This window comes from Diceros bicornis, chromosome 8, assembly GCF_020826845.1.
Source record: "Diceros bicornis minor isolate mBicDic1 chromosome 8, mDicBic1.mat.cur, whole genome shotgun sequence".
In the NCBI taxonomy this organism is placed as follows: domain Eukaryota; kingdom Metazoa; phylum Chordata; class Mammalia; order Perissodactyla; family Rhinocerotidae; genus Diceros; species Diceros bicornis.
In genome coordinates this window covers 84,295,313-84,316,730 of record NC_080747.1, presented here as the reverse complement: position 1 = coordinate 84,316,730, position 21,418 = coordinate 84,295,313, and the positions used below count along the sequence as shown (strand labels likewise).

Sequence of the window (21,418 nt, the reverse complement as noted above, 5' to 3'; positions counted from 1 at the left end):
CCCTATTTGCTCTGAGTTCTTCCGCTCATCCCTGGTGGTGCTGGGTTTAGGGAGCTCCACACTCACTGGAGAGGAGACAAAGTCAGGGCCTGAGCAAAGGGAGAGATCAGACCAGAAATCTCCTTATAAATTGGGACACCCAAATCTGCAAGAAGACATTTTCTTTCTCAGCTTTGGCTCTGGGTGGAATAGAAAAGTAGAAAGATTGCTTCTTGAGATTTCCCAAACTAAGAGCATTCACATGGGTTTAGGACCTGGATAATTCTACCTAAAAATTTGCCAAAAACCTGCATGCCAAAAATTTAGTTTAAAGTGGTCCCAGGTGGAAATTCAAGTTCCTGGCTGAAACAGACCTAAATGTTTCCTTTAGCAAAACACATTAAATCAGGCCTCAAAGGATTTCCATAGATAAAGTTCCATGTTCCATCAATCACAATGAAAAAAATCCTTAAAAACAAAAAAGTCTTGGAGAACTAGGCCAGCAATCCACATATTACTATTAAAAAAAAAAAAAGAATATAAATGTGTTAATATAACGAAAGAAATAAAAAAATGAAATGAGGTCGTGAAGAATCAAAGACTATTAAGATGGGCCAGGCTTTGATATAACACCCAAATGGAACTCTTAGAAATGAAAAATGTAACGACTTGTAATAACCAAAATTAGAAACTCAATGAAGACTTTCAGAGGCAGATGAGAAACAGTGAAAATCTCATCCAAAAGATAAAAATGAAGAAATTAAGTAGAATGAAGTTAAGAGGAACAAAGGAGGGCAGATGTGAAAGGGTGGCGGGGAGACATATAGAGAGAATGAGAAGGGCTAACACGTGCTTAATCAGGGCTCCAGGAGATCACTGGAGAAATGGAGAAGAGGGAGGGTATGAGAAGGTGTCATGGCTGAACATTTCTCAGAATATAAAAAGATATGGAATCTCAGATCTAAGAAGCTCAAATAATTACATACAGGATAAATTAAAAAATTAAATATCAAGAGACATCATTATAAAACTGAAGAAATCCAAACATGACAAGATCTTAATAGTTGCTAACGAGAAAAATAGATTGCCTACAGAAGAATGGTTGTCAGATAACCAACTTTTCAATAGCAACATGGATATGAGAAGAGAGTAGAATAATATTTTCAAGAACTGAGAGAAAATATCAACTTCTATGTTCAGTGAGGTTATCTTCAATAATGATGCAAATAACGACATTTTTGCACAAATTGAAACTGAGACAGTTTATTACCAACTCACCAAAGAGAATCTTTAAAGATATATTTCATGGGGAAAAAAAAATGATCCCAGGAAGAGAGTCTGAGATGCAAGAAAGAACAGCATACAAAGAAAATTGTAAATACGTGGTTTAAGTTAAACAAATATTGATTCTATCAATATCAAAAAATGTGGAAAAAACTAAGAATAATTATTTTGTAAAGTTGGAAAAGGAGAGAATTAGAGTTGAAGCAATACAAAAGGACTTTTTATTTTTCAGTTGAAAGGAAAAATAATAATTAAAGATAATAGTTAATAATTAAAGATAATTATTAATAATTTAACTGCTAAATTAAGTATACCTCTTAAAATTTCCAGGATATCACTGAAAGAATAAAGTAGCATGCAAACAGAATGAGGAGGGACACAAGCAAAAAGAAGGCAAAAAAAGATTAAAGAAAAAAGAAACTTGAAAAAATGGAACAAATAGAAAGCAATAAGACTGTAGAATTGAATCCATATGCATCAGGTTTCACAATCAATATGAATTGATTAAATTATACATTAAAAGACCAGATTCTAAGGCTGAATTTTTAAAATCCAGCTATGTATCATTTATAAAATATATACCCAATATAGAAAGATAGAGCAAAGATGCAAAGATAGCTCAAAATAAAAGAATGTAAAAGATATACGATATAAATAACAAGCTTGATCTAACGGCCATCAATAACAGTGTATACCAAATACAGAGGTAAGTGTTCTTCTCAAACACACATGGACTATTTTAAAAATGAGTAAACTATCAGATCATAAATAGAACTCAATAAATTTCGAACTATCTTAATAATATAGACCACATTCTCTGACCATACAACAAAATTTAGAAATGATCTTAGAAATAAAAATGATCTTAGAAACAAATGATCTTAGAAATAAAAAAGAGCAAACAATTTCACACAGAGCAGATGTAAAAACTAAAGGAATGTTATAAGCAATTTTATACCAATAAATTTGAAAATAAGTGAAATCAGCAAATTCCTAGAAAAATAAAACAACAAAAATGACTCAGACAACCTGAATGATTCCAAAACTCTTAAATATAGTCAATTGAAACACTCAAAGAGCAGGTACTTCACAATGGAAAAAATAATCTGGAGTCTAACCTCACATTGCACACAGAATCAATTCCAGATGGATGTCATACTTTAATAAGAAAGTCAAAAGTTTCAAATTTTTAGAAGATATCTGTATGACCTAAGAGTGGCAAAGATTTCTTAGGATAAATAAATAGTAAGCTAAAAGAAAAATATTGATACACTTAACTACATTAAGAGCTTGTTTATCAAAACTTTTAAAAAGGAAGTTAAAAATTTAAGCCTCAAACTCAAATTCTGAGAAGATATTTGTAAAATATATAACCAAATATTTTTAAAGTATCTTATAAATCATTTTTAAAACGACAAAAAAAGTGGATAAAAGACATGTGGAAGCATTTCATAGAACAAAATTGGAGACCGAATACATAAAATATATATATGCAAATATATGAGAAAATGTTCATTAGTAATCAAGAAAATGTAACTTAAATCTACAATGAAATATACTTTCACATCCACCAAATTGCAAAACTAAAAATTCTGAGGGTACCACATACTGGAAACGATGAGAAGCACCGGGGACTCACATTTCTATCAAGTCGGTACAACTGCATTGTGAAAGACAAGGGGTATTAACTATTATATGCACAGATCCTATGACCTAGCAATTCTCTTCCTGGACATGTGCCCCAAAACTAATACTTTGCACCAGGAGACTTGTGCAAAGAATGTTCATAGAACAACATTTGTAATTGCATCAATTAAACAAAACCAAAACCTCTGTAAATAGTCACAATTTAGGTGGATAATAAAATTGATAAATTGTGGTACTTTCCAACCATGGGACAATGAAAATAACTGAATTATATATACATCACCATGGATAAATCTCAAAAACATAATATTGAGTCAGAAAAGAGCAAATACGTTTCCACTAATATAAAGTTTAAAAAAAGGCAATCTAGATAATATATTTTTACAGATAAATACATATGCAGTAAAACTATAAACAAAAACAAAAAATGATTAAAAGAAAGTGCAGAATGATGGCTATCTATGAGAATGGGGAGAGAGGAAGACATAGGGGAGAGGTCCCCAGGGAGCTTTAACAGAATTAGTAAAGTTCTATATCTCAAGGTGAAGGTGAGCCCACAGGTGCTCGATTTTTTAATTTTTCTATAAAATGCACATACACATATACTCTACCATGTATGCATAATGTATTTCACAATTAAAGTACAACAAGAGTAGTATTTCAAAAATACTCTTCAGACCAGTTACTTTCTAAAGTGAGGAGCTAAATTATAATTTCCATACACATTTATAAAATCAACATAAACGATTCCTACCCTAAAAGAAAATTTAGAAATTTTCAAACAATAAAGGAGAAAGACAGATTTAAAATGCACAAATGCCACTCTTTCTAATTCTTTGAGCAACGCTTAATTATCCATCAATAAAGATTATATTCATGAGATAATCGGCCCAGATCAGTGGTTCTTAAACTTCAGGGTGTACCAGCCACAAGGGGAAGTCATTTGTTTATTTCCATGACCTCTGCCACCTGCTCTTTCACAACTCACTCCCAGAGATTTGATTCAGTAGGACTAGGATGGGGCCAGGTCTCTGAAATTTTGGCAAGCCCCCTTTCCACTACTCTGAATAGTCTGATGGAGGTGGATAGAGACCCACACAGTGCATAAAGATTTGTATTTATTCCTCTTGCTGTTCCTTAAAGTTGGAACAATGTAGGAAGGCTCCCTTTACTTCACATAACAGTGCAGACAGACTTCCTTCATTTAACAAAAACAGAAAATTTAATTTACCATTTGTAAGTTCCTTCTACTTAAAAAAGAAAACTTTAAACTTTGAAAACTACAACCATTTAGTAAACTAGGAGGAGTGGTTATAATTCATTCACCATATTAGAGAAAGCCCAAACATATCAAATTGTGAAAATGAAGAACTAGAACCACTAGAAAATGGAATTCCTGTTTCTTTTAGCATGTATATCCTTTTGTCCATATTTACCACATCTAGCTAGTGAGAAAAACAAACCCAGGTATCTAATTGATAAGTTACCAGAAACAGAAATATTCTCTCCAAAATTCCTCCTTTCCATTCCCTGCAGGTATTTTTTCTGAGCAGGTCCCAAAGCCCTCAGGACCTCCCCTGTGGATTGGCCTGGGCCCTCCAACGAGCAGTACAGATCCTGAGATGAATGAAGTTGTTCTTTGTTATCAGCCTTGGTGACTTAAATCGATTCTCCTCTTCCGATTTCATTCTACTTCCCCCATTCCCACCTGTTCTCTGTTTCCTGAACTCTAACCCTTCCTAGACTATACTCACTTCTTTACTCGACACTCTTTTCAGCCTTGGGTTTTCCATTCATTACTATGACCTCCACTTCTGGCCCAACCAATAACCTCTATCTTGGCCTCTATTTACAGTCCTAGAGCACCCCCATCTCTCTTCCTCCGTCTCTCCCCCACCCCAAACTCTCTCTCTCAGCCCTTTCCCTCTTTCTTTCCTTCTTTCTTCCTCCTTCCTTCCTGCCTTCCTTCTTTCTTTCTCTCTTTAATTTTATGTATAGAAAGAAAAGTAATAAAACTAGCTTATATTTATTGAACACTGATTCTTTGCCAGGAAATCTTTTAAGCTCTTTATATGTATTAAATAATTTAATCATCACAATAATCATATCAGGTGGAAAGTATTATTAATTCAGTCATCTCTCTGCTATATCTACTATTCTGGGCTCAGAAGCAAGTTAACAGGGTTTCTGTGGAAAACATATATATTTAACATTTGTTTAACAGAAAAAAAATTAGTTTCTCCTTTAAACATTCAGCTTACACAGGAAATTTTGGGGAGAAACTCAATGTAATTCGATGATTCCTAATCACTATCTAATGTTTTAGAACTACTCAATTTTTCTAAGAAAGAAGCACAATATACCACAAGCCTGAGTATAAGACGTAAGACACGGTACTTGACAACTTGACATAAAGGGCTAAAATGTTATGTGGAAAAAAGATCATTAAACAAGAGAGAGTGAATGTGACTTCTCATGCCCGATGCCCCCTTTTCCAGAGTAAGAATGGCAGTGGGTGCTGTATCGCTACGTACAAAACAGGCATTCGGAGGCTCCCTGGATGCCAGCCACAGGGTCATCAAGCCTAACTTCACAGCGCAGGCAGTGAACTAGGTCCTCCTCCTGAAAGTATCAGCTCTCAAAGCTGCACAACTATCAGCACATAGCACAAGAATGTGCTTACTTTGTATTTGTTCATCTCTGAGAACTACAGATATGCACAGTAGAGAACTCAGGATATTTAGCCAATAATCACGCACTCACATATACACACATAGACATACATATGTACACGTCTGCGTACACAGATGCATATGTCTATATGTGTGTGTACATATACATACTTATATATGCCACTTGACATTCTGCCCCATTATCCCTAAACACTTCAATGTGTATTTCCTAAAATCAAAGATATTCTCTTACATAACCATAGTACAATTTCAAAGTCTGAGAAATGAACATCCTACAATGCCACTATCTAATCTACAGTCCATAGTAAGTTTCATCAGTTGTCCCATTCTTTTCCTGCATAGCTGTATTTCCGAGTCCAGCATCCAATTCAGGATTACTCATTGTTTGTAGTTTTTGTGTAATTTTAGATTCCTTTAATCAGGAACAATAACTCATCCTTTCTTTTAGTTTCTTGACCTTAATATTTTTGAAGGATACAAAGAAATTATTTTGTAGAATATTTTAGTTTGGGTTTTTCTGATGTTTCCTCATGATTAGATTCAGGTTGCATATTCCTGGCGAGCATACCACAGTAAACCTTTTCATTATCAACAAAGGGAGAAGGCCAACGACACTAATAAACGTTTATAAACCTGCACTTAAAAACACAATTTGTACTCTTCTGTTATTTTTCGGATGTTTAGAATGCTGAAATATTTTAGAAAGTTACCAACATTATATTTTTAAAACAGAAAGTAATAAGGAGAAGAAAAGAAATTGTCAAAAATAATTACAAAAACGTAACGAGAGTCATAAGTAAACAATAATAAAAATTTAATAGGATTAGAGATGAGGAAAATATTTTTCAAGCAGAAGGGACCTGAGATGAATTCATTGATAAAGCAGCTTTTCAGTTGACCATGAGGGATGGCTGGAATTTCGACTGAAAATACAGGGAAGGGTACTCCCGACAGAGAGGGCAGCATAGAGCAGTGGTCTGAGGCAGAGAGGGGAGGCTGTGTCTGTTCACCGGGAGGTGATGCAGTTACCCTAGTAATAGCAGGTGCCTCCACTAATGGTGACAACATCTATGCCAGAGCCATACCCTCAGGAACCGAAAGGCCATGCAGAAAGGACGGGCTTCCTTTGAAAGGCCACAAGACCTCAGTGGCCAGTGCAGCAGAGCTCCACAGCAGCGCACAGCTCAGATGGGAGGAAGGAAAGACAGGCGCTCTGCACAGTTTGTTTGTGTTGTTGTTGCTTTCCTTGTTTTGTTTTTCCAATAACTCCACTGTTACATTGCTATTTTTAATTTTAGACTTCTTCTTTTAGGTTTAATGAAGCTAAAAATTTAAAATCCTTGGTTTGATAATACAAAAACAAAATTAAAACGTTAGCGTTCTTCATGAAAGAATTAGCAGCTTTCCCACCACTATTAAATTTACCAATTGACAATGTAGAAAATATGATAAATATGAAATACAAATATGAAAGTATGATAAAATAAAACTTGGAGAGAGCTGATTCGACTGCTGAGAGGAAACCAGGGTGCCTGACAGGTCCCGAAGGCAAAGATGTCAGAAGAAAGAAGCAAGAGTGCTGGAGGAAGGAGATGCAGTAAAGGCGCCATGTCACAGCAGCTGGCAGACGTGTTTTTTAAGGGAGGGCTTGACAAACAACAAAGTATACAATGGTGACATTCAGGAAAGTTAGCTGATTTATATAAATTTGAGATCAAATAATTTATATTACATATAAACAATGCTGTATAAAACCTATACATGTGGAAAACCAGAAGGAGAAAATGCGGTAAAGATTCAAAAAGAAAGAAAGAAATATAAGACAGAAAAAGGAAGAAATACAGTCAAAGTGGTAATACCACACACAGAAAGGTGGAAAACACATACGAATTTGTATTACTCCCAATTTGGGAATTAAGGAGACAGGGAATTTAGCTTTCTTAATTTCTTAAAAGGAAATAAAATACTCAGATTAAACATGAATTATTGTATCTTTTTTCATCTTTTTTTAACATTAAAAACTTTTCTCTGGAGCCTTGATTAATTGTAAAACACCTTTCTCTTTCATTAAGTTTTATAAAATTTCCTCTGATTTTTCTTTCTTATTTGAATATATTAGAACATTTAATTATTTCCATGACTTTCTTGGCATTTTTATTATTCTCTTTATCATGTCATGTTTCTGAATAATAAGCTTCCTTTCTTCTTTGCACAATTTCTCTATGGGTTGAAGGAAAGTAGAAAATGGACAGTAAAAACTGAATTTCCCCCTTTTTTTAAAAACTAGACTTTACGTATTCAACTTGAATGTCAATATGAAACATAAAATAATTTTGCAAAACACTTAAGCTGTTTATTAAAACAAAATTCATTATTGCACAGACTGTAGCAATTGGCACCAATTTTGTCAAGGGACACTACCCAGACACAGAAGTTATTTTATGCATGATTTGGAAATTCTTTATAGGTTGACATTTTTTTTTGCATTCTTGTAGCTCAGACAAATTTATCATCTTTGAACATCTTTTCCCACACAACATTGTTATATTTTTTATTTGGTAGGTGCATCTAAGTTACCATAAGAATCAGAGTCTAAAACTTGAATGTGGGAAGAGGAGAGCTAATACTGTTGTCAAAATAGTCCTCTTTTGTCCATAAAGTGTAAGCTTTTCTCCTATCAAATATCAATGGGAATATAATTTGAAGATATAGCAGAATACCACTGACATAGCCACCCAAAAGTACTCATCATAAAACAAAGCAACTAAAGCAAAACAAAAAAAAGCATTTCCTCAGTATTTTTTCATAATAGTGACATCATAATTTAAGCGGCCAAAAAACTTTAGTTCTTCAAGGAAATAGAAATGATAGGTGTGAAGAACCACTCAAAGTTTCGCCACCAATTTTTAGTACTTCTCTGTCTCAGGGGAGAAAATCAGCATACAATTAGTTGTACTTCATGTGTTCTTTATTGCAATTTTTTCAAAATCTCCAATCGAACATTTTTCCTTTTCAACAAAAAAACTTAATGTACTTGGGGAATACTATAAAAAAATAGAGATCATAAGAAACTTGAGGACTGCCAGTTTGAAAATTTGGTGTAGAGTCAATATTTCCCCCTTTTTATTCCTGGAAATCATCCCAAAACACAGAGAATGAGAAACAATAATGCAAATGCCTTATTTATTGAAAATAGGAACCAGTGAAATCCTAGACCTCCAGATGAATGGGATGGTTCCAAAATCAATGATGAATGAGTAGAAGGGTGTGCAGGAGGAAACAGAAGAGAAAGCTTGAAGAAATAATCCAGAAGTTGCAAATTTCAAAAAAGAGCTAACAAAAATACCTTCCTCTAAGGCTAGGGGCCATGCCTTTTTAATTGTAGACATGATGCAATAGTTTCAGGTAGCAGTGTCTGTGGAAGGAGTTTAGTTCCAAAAAGCAGAGAAAGTGAGGCTAAATGAGGAGCTATACAGAAAAGACTTATTTATAGAAAGCAGTCTATATCTGTGGAAGCAGAAAAGTAGTCTTTCATTGTGGGAAAAAAAATACAAAACAGAATAAACAACAAAATTCACATTGCCTACCTCCAAGGAAAATTCACTTTGTTCAGTGATACAAAAGAAAAACTGGACAAGCATAGGGTCTATATAAAGATACAGTAGTCCTCCCTTATCTGCAGTTTCACTTGCCACAGTTTCAGTTATCCACGGTCAATTGTGGCCTGAAAGTATTAAATGGAAAATTCCAGAAATAACCAATTTATAAGTTTTAAATTGTGTGCCATTCTGAGCGGCGTGATGAAATCTCGCGCCATCCGGCTCCGTCCCACCCAGACGCTACTTTCCAATGCCTACGTCATTCACCTCACTTCATCTCATCACATATGATTGTGTCATCTCACATCCTCGCAAGAAGGGTGAGTACAGTACAAAAAGATGTTTTGAGAGAGAGAGAGGCCACTTTCATAAAACTTTCATTACAGTATGTTGTTACAATTGTTCTATTTTATTATTATTGTTGTTAATCTCTTACTGTGCCTAATTTATAAATTAAACTTTCTCATAGGTATGTATGTATAGGGGAAAAAAGTAGGATATATAGGGTTCGGTACTATCCACAGTTTCAGGCATCCACTGGGTTCTTGGAACGTATCCCTCTGGATAAGGGAAGGCTACTGTACTATAAGATAAAGAGAAAGAGATAGTAAAAGAAAACCAATGGCATATGGGGAATACGCACTAAAAACATGTTGCCATGAGAGAAGTTGAAAATTGTAACCAAAAATTTCACCATGAATTTTTAAATTCTAATGACTAGCAATCACCTTTCTGAAGCAATTAAACAGTGCAGAAATGCAAGTTGTCAGGGAGAGGTTAGAAAGAGAAGAACAAGCTTCTAGTGCTCGACCAAACGGAATAATGGAAAAAAGTAGAAACACCATAAAAACGAAGGAGAAATTGGAAGTAATACAGGGGAAGAGGGAGTACTGAAAGCATAAGAAGGCAGCAAGGACTGAAGTGATAAATGCACACTAAATAAATGGATGTTAATAAATAATTGAAAAGAATTGGAGAGAAATGGTTGAGTGTACCACAGAAAAAAGAAATCCAACATATATGTAAAAGGAATCCCTGAAAAATAGTATAATAATAAGATAGAGCAAATATTTAAAGACATAAGACAAGAAATTGTTCCTGAAATAAGAGAAGACTTGAGTCTACACGTTGGGGAAAAGACTAAAAAAAGGAAAACAAACACAAAACCAACCACGTCCTGGGGCAAAATAGTCCAGAACAGTCACCACCAGGATAAAGTTCTTGCGAATTCATCAGACTACAAATATAAATGAAGAATCCTTTAGTCAGCCAGGCAAATAAGAATTCCCTAAATTCTACAATGCTAAAAGAAAGAAGAGTAATGTGGTCCGCAGCCAAACGGCACTTCAAGTATAAGGCAAGAGACAAATACTTTTGAACATGCAAGATTTCAGAAACATTGCTTCCAAGGGACCTTACTCAGGAATCTATTAGAGGTGACCTGCGTGCAGCCAAGAGATGATTAAAAAAAACAATAACAAACTTGCCAACAATGTAAGCTCCTGTTGGAAGCACATCCTCCACAGATGGACAGTGGAGCCTTCAGATAACTGTAGCTCTGGGCAGCTTGACTGCAACCTCATGAGACACCCTGATCCAGAACCTCCCAGCTAAGCCACTCTGAGATTCCTTGACAGTGGAAACTATGATATAATCATTGTTTGTTGTTTTAAGTTCCTAAATTTTAGGGTAACTTGTTATGCAACAACGGATAACCAAAACAAGGCTTAAAAAGTATTGACTGTGAAGAGGTTGGAATGCTAGAAAATAGAAGAGGACTTTTTCAAGATAGTCGTCGGAGTGCGGTGAGTCCCACCACCCCCGCGAGGAGGACTGAGGAATACCACCATCCTCAAGCATGGTGACAAGGGTTTCCAGCAAGCCATTTGGGATTAATATGTGTTCTCTGGATTTAACACCTAACTCATACTAGACCCATGTTTGGAAATGACTAAAGGAAGGAGGCTGTGACTGCATTACTGCTCTGAGGTTAGGATGGTGGTGGCTGTGCTGGAAGTGGTTTGCATGCCCAGAGTTTGTCAGGGCAAAAGACAAACATTTTTACAGACAGATATGAGCCAGGTGGGAGAAAGGGCCAGCCGGGAGACATGTCAGTGTGATTCTGATCAAAAGAGACACATGAGGGAGCAGTAGCAATCAACAGGAAGAATCTATACTGGGTGAACCACCACAACTAGGAGCTGAGAGGAGAGGACACGTGTCTCATTAAGGAACTGCAGGTGAGGCATCCCCAGTGAAGGAGGGGATCCCCAAAGAATCCAGAAACATGCTCCAAGAAAAAGTGTCAACACTTAATATCTGATAGGACCAGTAGAAAATAAGAACCCCACCTCTTCCCCGTAGGAGAGGAAACCATAGCTGGAACACTGGGAGTCAAAGGTAAAACGCAGCTTGAGAAAACCAGGGGAGCAGCTGACCACAGCACCCCTTCCATCCCCAGACTGAAGCAGAACAGAGCTGGGGGAGCGAGAAGCTATAAGCATTAGAGTTTGACTGTACATAAAACTGTAATTAATTAATGAATGGGACCTTGCATTCTGCTCTTTAACATATGTCTACGTGATTAAAACTAAATTTGAAATTTAAAATTAATAAAAATAACAGTATTTTACACCATAGTAATAGATATCATACAATTATCAGCACAACAAAAGTTCTACAATTCTAACCCAGACCTTCAAACCTTGGACTGCTACTGACTGGTGACAGTAAAGCCAGCTTCCACAACCAAACCAACCCAGAGCACCGCATACCATACTTGTTTCACCAAGTGTCATCTCAGACAGGCTTCCCTAAGGAATATATTTATAAACCATTTTTAGAACAACTGATAAGGCTTGGTTGGAATATAGCTAAAAATTAAGAATCTTCATGCATTTTGAGGAAAGTGCAATATACTGTTAATTAAATAAAGTTGGCTTTCATTTTTTTTTCATCCTAACATCAGATATTCATTGGTTCAAAAAACTTTAGATTTTTTAATCATAAAAAAACAAACAAATAAGGAAGATTTGGCAACCACACTACCTCTGAATATGATGCTCTCGATGACAGAGATGTAGTCGTCAGGCTCCTGCTCAGTTGAGATCTCCCATCTGCCTCCGGAGACATTTAATAGTTTATAGAGCTGATCTGAACTCTTCACCCCACACAGCAGAGTAACCACACTTTCTGGTGAATGCAGTACCTTTTCCAAAAACTGACATTTCTTTGGAGTTAGGTTTTTAAGCAGGCTACTCGATAATATCAAAAGTTTACATTTGTAAGAGTTTAAACTCAGCAATTCCAAATCCTGAAGAGAGTAATTCTCCAAGCGATATAACAGGATTGCTTCCCCTTTCACAACATGTAAAAAAATTTCCTTCAAGTACAGAGCCCATTCCTCAGCCTCTTCTTCATATATCATTATGATGTCTTTTGTATTTTCTGGAAAAAAAGAAAATAATGTATTAATTTTCTTATATTTGAAATGCTAACAGAAGTTTATATCATTATTTCTCAAAATTTTTCATGTATTCTTTAAGTAATATGTTACTTTGCTTATACCAGAGACCAATAATATAGTTCATATCATCCCCATCATAATCATATAGGATGAAAGTAATGCTTCACATGCAGCACAGTCATGCTTTGTGTGAGTCCACATTGTACTCACTGTGCAAATGTGAACCTAAGATGCTCCACAGAAATAAGAGAGAGAGTTTGTGGTAGAATGGAAGGGATATTCTGTGGGATTAGGGTGCTGGGCTACAGGATGGCTAATCGAATTTGTATTGCTGATCTTTTCATCTTGCTAAGTTGAATACATGTACCTATAGAACAAAGACTAAATATTGAGGGGATTACGATTGCATGACAAAATGCAAATGGTAAAAATCTTGATGAAATAAAGGTAATCATAGAATGAGAAAACTGAGCATTTGAGGAGGAGAAAGTATAAAGAACTAACCTCATCTTTCACGAAGTTTAGTCCTTTAATACTGCCTAAATTTGAAACTTGAATTTAAAAAGTGACTCCATTCTTTTACTATTTTTTGTACCATCATTCTCCCTAAACAGTAATAAATAATTTAGAAAGTATTTGAGTAAAGAAATTTTTATCTGAAAATTAATGTCCTTCAATTTTACTTTATATTAATTTAAAATAAATTATTTAAAAATAGCATGTAGAGTATAATCTCATTTTTATTTATTTATTTTTATTTATTTATTTTTTTTGTGAGGAGAACCAGCCCTGAGCTAACTTCCAATGCCAATCCTCCTCTTTTTTGCTGAGGAAGACTGGCTCTGGGCTAACATCTGTACCCATCTTCCTCTACTTTATATGGGACGCCGTCGCAGCATGGCTTAACAAGTGGTGCATCGGATCCGAACTGGCGAACCCCGGGCCACCGCAGCGGAGTGCGTGCACTTAACCTCTTGCGCCACGGGGCCACCCCCTATAATCTCATTTTTAAACAATCACAGCCTGCCCTGTATTATTACTCAAAATAATCTCATCAATGGTTAGCAACAGTTGTCTATGAGAGACAGGATTTTGAGAGACATATGACTTTTTTTCACTCTTCCATATTGCTTATTTTTTTTAGTAAATTGTGTTATTTAATAAAACAAAGTAATGATTCTTAAAAATAGGCTTATAAGGTGTTATTATGAGTACAAAGAGCAAAACACCAAAACTCTTGGAATCCACAATTATCTTTTTCCATCTGGATATAGAGCATGTATGTTCTACACTATTGATATGACAATTTTGAGAGCTATTGTATTTTTATTGAGTTATCCATGTCTTTTCCCATGATACAAATATTATCTCCGAGGACAGATGCTTTCTTTTTCAACTCATTGATTCCTACACAATGCCTAGCACAATCACTTGAACAGATATTCAACAAAATTTTAAAAATATATTCATACACACAGAATGAGAAAAATCATCTGAGAGAAAACATACGGGAATCCTACACAAGTTGTGTGTGGATCGTTAGTATAGTTCTGTTCTTCTCTGTGTGGTGTCTCATCAGCCTGAATGCTCAATAAATACTGTCGAACAAACACAAACATGGTGTCATAACTTAGTACTTTTATGTTCGAGGAACAGGAGAGGAAGGGTTTTCTTTATATTATGTATTATAGCCAGAGGAAGCGGCTGTATAGTTTATAAAATAACTGGAGTAAAAATAAAACTAATAATAATCCAAATGATCGACTGCTGAAAATAAACTAGGACTCTTTGCGAATTACATATGTTATTTCACTTAATTCTCAAAAGTACCCTATTAAGGTACTAATGTTATTCTCATTTCACAGATGGGAAAACTGAATTGGTATTGGAATTAGGATTCCACTCTGTCCTTTTAACCTCTAACAGCAGAGGACACAATAACATTATTTAAAAGATTAAAATAGATTCTTTGTAGTGATAAGAGCTAACTTCATCAATATTATGCAGCCTGTGAGTTCATCTCAAGTATGCAAATATGTGAAAGTTTACTGGGTGTCTGGTTTCCTACTGAGGAAACAGACCATACGATGTACTCCAAGGGTACGGTTATCTACGAACTCTAAAATTTAAATCAAGAAAATCACAGAGCAAGCTATGAGGGTAAATTGAAGTACAGAATGAATACTCCCAGGTTACATGGCTGGGTATCACACTATTGTAGGAAGGCAGCCACAGGAAATCAAGTTTAGAGAAAATAGTAATATCCTTCAAAACTTCCCGGGAAAAGCAGACAGCGAGTCTCTCTCAATTCTGTGCGGCCATTTCTTCTCACGCTGAAATTGAGCCTTCCTTTTAAATCTGTAGTTGACTTAGACTTAGTCAATAACCTTTATCTGACAATCTTCAAAAACCTAAAGATTAGCATTAAATGTCATCTCTTTCTTTTCTCTAGATTAAATCATTTCAGTCTTTTAATCTTTAATTTTCTCAATTATCATTTACTGAGACTTTCCATCTACCAGGCATGTTGCTAAGCACTTAACATGCATTACTTCATTTAATAGTCATAAGACTGTCTGGAGTTGGCCTCGTCATTCTTATTTTACTGATGATCACACTGAGGCTCCGGGAGGTGAGGTAACTTGTCAGGGCCATGAAGACAGTATTGGTCTTTATGCTGCCTTCCAGCCTTTTAGTATGAAACCGTGTTGTGTCAAAATAAAAGGCCTTTTCACAGCCATGGTTTTCTTTTTCCTTATGCTAGAAAATAGAAGTTTGTCCTTGAGTAACCTCTGGACTGTAGACCCAACAATTGTTCTCGTTGAATTCTCAAGAGGAACCTACTGGCCTTGCAATACACTTCATTTTATACACTTGAACTAAATCAAATCTAAATCATTATTCTGCCCATTTAAGGAGAGTTTGTGTCATTAAGGTTGGCTAACTTTTAGAGGCTGTGAAACGAAACAATAAATGATGAACCTAAAGCATGGAAACACAAAATTTTCATTCCTGGAAAGCTTTATCCAAAATAAAGGGAAATTGCTATTGAAGATGCAATTAAGGTCTGTAAATAAATTATTTAAAATGTAAATCTCCAGTCTAGCAACATAATGTAAATGATAGCATTATACAATGGTAGGAATAAAATATAGCCATATTAAGTTTTATAAATTTACTATAAAGTGTTCTTTCAGATTCCATTACAATGCCTTACTTATTAATCTTACAAAATACTGTAATCTTTAAACTTGAAGGAAATTTGTATCAATAATTGATAGCAATAATTGCTTTTGCACCGAGAACAGATTATACTACATATTGCCAAAAGAATGAGACAGACCATAAATCAAAATCCTTCCTATGACATATGCACAGCTTGAAATGGCAGATTTTCTTCTTTTTGAATAAGATCCCATCTCTTACCCATGTTTGTGTATAATGGAGAAAGATTTCATGATGCATCTTTTCAATATTATATTTTTCTAACTGGTCACCAAAATGTAGAATAAAAGAAAACAGAAAATTATAAAGAAATGACTTAACAGCCATGATGGACTCAGTAGTGATAACATGAACGTTAATCTTGATATAATCTCACTCACACATAAATATATCATTACTCAAATTATATAGTCAGTGTAACTGAATTGGTCATATACTCTAACTTTGTAATCTAACTAGTACAACAGGGAAACAAAACTGCAGATTTTCCAAAGGCATTAAGGTAGTAAAATACTATAACTTATATTTCACCTCCAGGAAAGCTAATTTCACTTATTCATAGTTGCAAAAAGTACCGGGGGTTTTCTGTACATATCTGTGCAGTGGATGCTGCTGATGAACCTCCCACAGCTTCCTAGACCACCAGCTACAGCTTGGTGGTCAGTTGTTAAGCACAGTGAACACTTGCGACCTCTGTTTTGCTGCCTGAGGACTTTGGAGCTGACAGAGCTTCCTCGGCCCATATGCCTGCCTGGCATCTCAGAAGTGCCGGTGATTCAGCGCATGGAGGGTTGGGGAGGCAACCCTCAACTCAGTCAATGAGAGATGGAAGTCAACGTTTAAGGAACTCAGCTTTCCCATCCCTCAGTGGAACAATACTGAGGCTTGTCCTATGCAGTAATTAGAGGATTCCTAGTGGTATTGAATTGTAATTGCTCACTGCATTATTCTGCTTATTAATATACACATTATTGGCTTTTCTCCCTTTCTTGTCTCACATTCCCCATTCTCTCACTAGTGCTTCATGGGTTCATCCTCTAGAAAAACTACCTGCACTCATGTCCATTTCTCAGGGTCTTCTTCAGGGGAAATCTCTATACACATATATATATGTTAATTAACTCAGTTATTCTTTTCAAATACAGGAAGGTACCAACACATTATTTTAAGATTATGCTTTTCAGCTATGGTCAAGAACGACCAGCAAAAATTATTTTTATACAAATGCAGAACCTTCCCCTTTCTTCTTCCTTTTAAGATGCAAACAATGCTTCTATGCCTCACAGAACAACCTTGGAAGAAAATTTTTTTCTTTTCTGTAAAAAAAAAGTATGGTGTTAATTGTTACAGGATTATTTTGCAAAGACCTCCTACCCCTTCACATATAAACTGCAAATGTTCAACTCCCACCTTTATAATTTTTTATCACTAATACAAATTGTTAATTGTTCATTTAAAAATTATAAAAGATTCTAAAGATCGGTGGGGAGGTTTTAAAATGTTTCAAACTTACTTCACACAAGTTTGTGGAATTCTATTTCCGCAATGTCCATATCTTTTCTCTCCTTTTATTGCTGTTACTCTATAGATTATTGAATCTAAGACAACATTGACCGTAAGACAGCTCATTACTTGATATTCCTCCAAGAAAAGAATACTGTGGTCAAATAAACTATAATATACTACAAATTTTAAGATAAATTCTGATTTCAGAGAATTTGACTAGCCCAGAACAAACAACATTGTCAGAATCAATTAAACATTGTAGTATTATCATCTTATAGCCTCTTCAGGGCTTCTCATTTCTGCAATTCACACTCAAAAATGGTCTCCTTTGGACCTGGATATTTTCCGTGATCTCTCCGGTTTGATTCCTTCCCTGTGGATTACACCACCCAGGTGCCCATGCCCACTCCAATGGAGACACCATCAGAACACGGAAGGTGAGAGAAAGGAAGGATAGGGTATTTATTGGTCTTCTTGCTCACTCCCCTGTTCTAGTTTTGGCAGTGGCTGCTTTCTTTTGTGCCCCTTCTGTGGCTTTTCTTCCATGGCTCCAGTTTTCATGCAGCTCTAGCAACCATCTTCCCTCCTCTTCCCTGACAAGGGTTGTAAAGGATTCCTTCTGTTAGTCTTCAAGTGCTTCATGGTCCCTCTTTGGGTTCTTCAGCCCTATACATTTTGTGTGTGTGTGTGTGTGAGGAAGATCGGCCCTGAGCTAATATCTGCCAATCCTCCTCTTTTTGCTGAGGAAGACTGGCCCTGGGCTAACATCCATGCCCATCTTCCTCCACTTTACATGGGACGCCGCCACAGCATGGCTTGACAAGCGGTGCATTGGTGTGTGCCCGGGATCCGAACCAGTGAACCTCGGGCCAAGGCAGTGGAGTGTGCGCACTTAACTGCTTGCGCCACCAGGCCAGCCCCGTCTATACATGTTAATAAATAATCCTTTACTAAATTTATTCAGTCAAAACCTTTGATGGTGGCATCTGTTTCTCACCAGGATCCTGATAAATACAGGTACTAGGAGTAGCCACAGGAAACACACTCTATAAGGTGGATTTTGGAATGGGGCTGCTCTCATACTTATTGGGAACACAAGCAAGCCCTTGCCAAGGGGAAATAGCACGCTGGCAATTTATGGCATGTAGAAGCACTAGGATGACTTTAATTTTCACCAGTGATTATTTGGGATGGACTGTCAATGGAGGGGAAAGTTTTAGAAGATCAAGTATCTACGGAATTTAGCTAATGTGCTGGCAATAGGGCTTATACAGATGGAGGGGGGCAGTATAATGTCTTCTCTGACTGTCCCAGAGAACATGCATATGCACAATGACAGAGTGACAACTCCAGTAACAGGCAAAACTCCTCCAAGATTCTCAAACTACTGAGCGAGTGCTGCTTAGGAAAGTGGAGAATCAGAAGACTTGAGAGAGCAAGACTGGGGCATAGAGGAGTCTGAGAACTTGAAACTCCCAAACGTCCCTGGATCTTTCTTAACTGAGGGAACCTGTATTCCCTTGTAAAAACAAACAAACAAAAACAAAACAAAATCAAAAAGAAAAAGTTTTCAAGGACTTCACTTGAGGCAACTGCCTTACAAGTGATGTCAATGTTTCTCAGTTTCCATGCCAACACCCCTCACTGATCACCTTTCAAATCAATAACTACAGTTAGATTGATTTGAGTGAAAGGAATACTCTAGAGAAACTATTTCATACACAGATTATTATTATAGGATCTTGCCAATATGTATTAGCATGAGTCTGGAAAATATGTGTGGAATGGATTTTAAGAGTTATTAGACCAAGGAGGGCAAAAGAGAGGACTGAATCCAGCCGAATTCATCACCATGCTTGTATTCATACAGGATTCAGAACTTAACGTGTTATCTCAAGTACCTGGGGTGGCGTTAACAGTCACTTAGAATGGATAAGTAAAGCTTGGACTCCACGGTGGCCTACAGTCAATGTGATTACAAGGCCAGAACTTGCTTGCCAAGTGGAGAAAAGAGCCCAGCAGGCAAACGTTTTCTGAAAGGGACTAGATAGCAAATGCTTTAGGCTGTGTGGGCCCCTAGGATATCTTCTCTTTCTTCCTTCTTTCCTTCCTTCCTCCCTCCCTCCCCTTCTCTTCTCTTCTCTCTTCTTCCTCTTCTTCTCCTTCTTCTCCTTCCCTTTCTTTCTCTTCTTTTTCTTATTTTATAACCTTTAAAAGTGTAAAAACTCTTCTTAGCTCACAGGCTGTACACAAATAGGCAACCCACTGGATTTTGCCTCTGGCTATAGTTTGCTGACCCTGGCTCTAGAGTGTTCTGACATTCCCTGCATTAAGCATTAAGATATTCAATCATGAAAAGCTCTGTGATGTCTGTCCTCTGTAGCCTGGAGATGATGATGAGAATTGGATCTTTGAATTGAACTTTTTGATGTCAGTGGGGAATAACGAAGTCTGGATTGATAGAGAATGAATGACAGCACTTAATCATTAGAAGCAATTTAAGTAATCAAAGTGTTTTTCACTGCAGGGATCTGTTGTGGTAACTAATTGATCTGAGGGTCCTTAGGAATTAAACATATGTATAACCTATGAAGCTTCAATTTCATCTTTATAAACAAAACAATTCTAGATTTGGGTGCAGAAAGTGACTTAAGTTGCAATAGTGGAGATTCACAGCCTCCTATCTGGTTTACAGACTCAGAGCCCTTTGACTGAGGGAAGGCCAAGTCCCTTTGAGAAAGGATTCTTCTATGCTGCTAAACACATATACAATGACTCTTCCTCCAAGCACTCCCCAGAGACCTGCAGCCATGTGTACCAGCATTTTGGTGGACGCAAAATGCCACCACGGCACTGGTAAGAGTGGGAACGTGTGGAAGTCAGATGTAATGATACATGACATCTTGCCTTGAGTATATCTAATGAAGGTCACATGGGCCCATAGAGACATCCTGTAGGTAATTTTTTAAGCCAGGAACATATGGTGGTAATACATATAGATAGCAAATGGCAGAATCCTTACAGAGAATGAGGATATTATGGTAGGAAAGGAAAAATATAAGTCTCTGGAACTTTCAACCCATCCCTCCCCACCAAAATAGTAAACTAAAACAAATACTATATTTCTGGGATAACTGCAAAGATTAGTACCACCAACAAAGATTTGAAGATGTAATGGTGGTTATTTCTTCACATCTCTGTTTAAATCACCAGTTTGCCAGTACAAAATAACCATTGACTCTCATAGACATAATGAGGTATTTATATCAACTGCTGTTCTACACATGATATCTTACCAGAGTGAACGAACTGGCTTATGGAAACTATACACAGATACTGACCTAGTAAACACTTTCTTTATAATTGCAGCCAATAAAGAGAGGAGCAAGCAGTCTGCATTCACCTGGCAGGGACAGGAGCACATATCACTGACTTACCTCAAGGTTATGCTCTCTGTCATAATATAGTCTGTAGAAATATTGATATACCCTAAGGTATATCATAATACATACGTAATGCATAATTGATGACATTATTCTAATTCAACCTGCCCACAAGGAAAGAGTAAATGTCCTAGAAGCTTTAATATGACACTTTTGTACCAGTGGGGTTAGGGGTAAACTATGTCGAATTTCACAGGCCTGCAATATCAGCAAACTTTCTAGACATCCGATGGTTTAAGCTATAACAGGATACCCCTGTATACTGAAAAATAAGTTGCTGAATTTCACCACTTGATGGGCCTCTTTGCATTTCATAGGAAACACACATATTTGGGTGAGTATTCTGACCCCTCACCAGGTAAGCAGTAAAGATACCAGTTTTGAGTGGGGACCAGAGTTAAAAAGGGCTCTGCTCTAAGACCTGGCTGTAGTACAAACTACCCTGTCATTTGGGCTTTATAATAGTCTATATTGCACTCCTGGTAATGCTCAATAAGAGATTCACAACTCATACACTTAAGGTTTGGGGCAAGACCATGTTTTATTCTTCTAATGACTCTTTTCTATTCGAAAATT

At 36.4% G+C, this 21,418-nt stretch overlaps 1 protein-coding gene across 3 annotated transcripts in view; it reads right to left on the bottom strand.

Moving 5' to 3' along the window:
• BANK1 (B cell scaffold protein with ankyrin repeats 1) overlaps positions 1 to 21,418 on the bottom strand; it is a 316,316-nt gene that overhangs the window by 271,915 nt on the left and 22,983 nt on the right. For all 3 annotated transcript variants that reach the window (XM_058547580.1, XM_058547581.1, XM_058547582.1), the window contains exon 2: positions 12,251 to 12,649. In XM_058547580.1, coding sequence (XP_058403563.1) covers positions 12,251 to 12,649 — 399 coding nt within the window. The remainder of the gene's footprint in view (positions 1 to 12,250; positions 12,650 to 21,418) is intronic.